We start from the raw sequence: 1,764 nt of genomic DNA, 5'->3' as shown, positions 1-1,764 counted from the left end.
GGGAGGGGGGGCAAGAGTTACATTTTTTTCAAATGGGCATGCCCCACTGTTTTCTGCTAGATTAGACTAGATTTAGACTAGATCTAGATCTAGGTCTAGAGGATGGTCTGAATTGTACTTGTACGGTAATTACTTTCACGGTAAAAAGATTTTATTGAAAACTAAACTTTTGATTTGCACTGAACTGGAATTACAGTAGATCTAGTCGAACTTTACCTTATTTTTCAATTTCTTCAAATCTACATCTAGAATCTATCTAGATATCTAGATCTAAATAAAAGATTACAAAGTTGAAATTATGCCCCCCAGAAACTTACCTAAGCAAATATAGCCGTTGACAATGGGCCCATCAACCTGGGCAATGCAGACTGTCAGACCCGTTTCCTTAGAACGGTACTTTGAGACCGGTACTTTTCCATTGCAGAGAGCTTCATACTGAAGTTCGAAATTTGACATTTTGCTCTCTCAAGAATCTAGATATATCTAAGGCTACAGCTTTCTTCAAACTTCTCAAGGTCCAACAAAGCAATTTCAACTGCTGTTATCACACACACAATGCTTTAAATTTCCAACAGCTTCCACAAGAGCCGAGTTTTTTATGAGAGTTACTTCCCTTTGTAACAACAACCATGGAGTTTCCGGTGCTTCCTAAATTTTGTTTACCATGATATTATTTTCGAAGACAGCTAACCTGACAGTCTAGCCTAGCTTAGCCGTCTAGCCGTATTGACCGAAACCTATTGAGAACAGAGGTCTCATTAGATCTAGATATTATTCACGTTTAAAATACATGCATGTCAGTAAGGCACCTTTTGGTTTCGTGTAAAGTACAAATAATAAGTTAATACTTTAGATATTGCAAACCAAAAATGTATGTACAGTTCAGCCATCATCATAAAGTACGGCTAGCCTGTCAGTCTAGTAGGCCCCATTAGGAAGTATTTTAATATTGAGAACACAAAATTAAAAGAAGCAGGCAAAATGTAATAATATTATAGATCCAGAATCTACATTATCTACACTCGACTACAGCAAAAGTAACTATATAAGTCTAGATTCTGCCACTAGAATACGTAGCCTAGGCTACGTACAAAAACTATAATAAATATGATTTGAGTATGCCTATAAATACCTGGTGTTATTCTAAGAATTGATCATTATTCTTTTATAGCGAAACTGAAAGTAAGGTCAATATCGAACTAGGCTTGTTTTCAACTATCAATTTTGTGAGATAGAAATCTTACCCTGGCAACTATCACACAGGTCCTCTCTATATTTTGTGCATAGGGGCCTATAAGTAATCAAATGTGCAAAAGACTGGGTCTTTATAGGGGAAAATTCTGTCTTCCAACCGATCACGAACTGTACTGCAAGCAAGGCTTTAAAAAAAGTGGGTATTGAGTAGCCAACGCCAGCTGTTAGTTTTTTGGGGTTTTTTATTAATAGGTGGGCTAAGAGAGATACAATATTAATAAGCCAGCAGAAAAACAGAGATCATACGCCTACTCAATTATAAAAATTTCTCCTCATTTGGGAACCGAACTCGGGCCGGAGTCTACTGTGTGTGAGCGCTTTACATCCTATCTTTAAAAGTGGTAAATATCCAAAAGATATTATTGTGTCAGTCTGGTAATAATAATAATAATAATAATAATAATAATAATAATAATAATAATAATAATAATAATAATAATAATAATAATAACAACAATATTGATAATAATAGTAATAATAATAATAATAATAATAATAATAATAATAATA

General features: G+C 34.2%; 1 protein-coding gene across 1 annotated transcript in view; it reads right to left on the bottom strand.

Annotated features, from left to right (window-relative positions):
* LOC101855001 (uncharacterized protein C05D11.1) overlaps positions 1-724 on the bottom strand; it is a 25,347-nt gene extending 24,623 nt beyond the window's left edge. The window contains exon 1 of the mRNA XM_005092555.3: positions 318-724. Coding sequence (XP_005092612.1) covers positions 318-456 — 139 coding nt within the window. The 5' untranslated portion in view covers positions 457-724. The remainder of the gene's footprint in view (positions 1-317) is intronic.
* Between the last annotated feature and the right edge of the window lie 1,040 nt (positions 725-1,764).

The sequence above is a fragment of the Aplysia californica genome, unplaced genomic scaffold (genome assembly GCF_000002075.1).
Source record: "Aplysia californica isolate F4 #8 unplaced genomic scaffold, AplCal3.0 scaffold00048, whole genome shotgun sequence".
NCBI classification, from domain to species: Eukaryota; Metazoa; Mollusca; class Gastropoda; order Aplysiida; family Aplysiidae; genus Aplysia; species Aplysia californica.
This window is presented reverse-complemented; position numbering and strand designations above follow the sequence as displayed.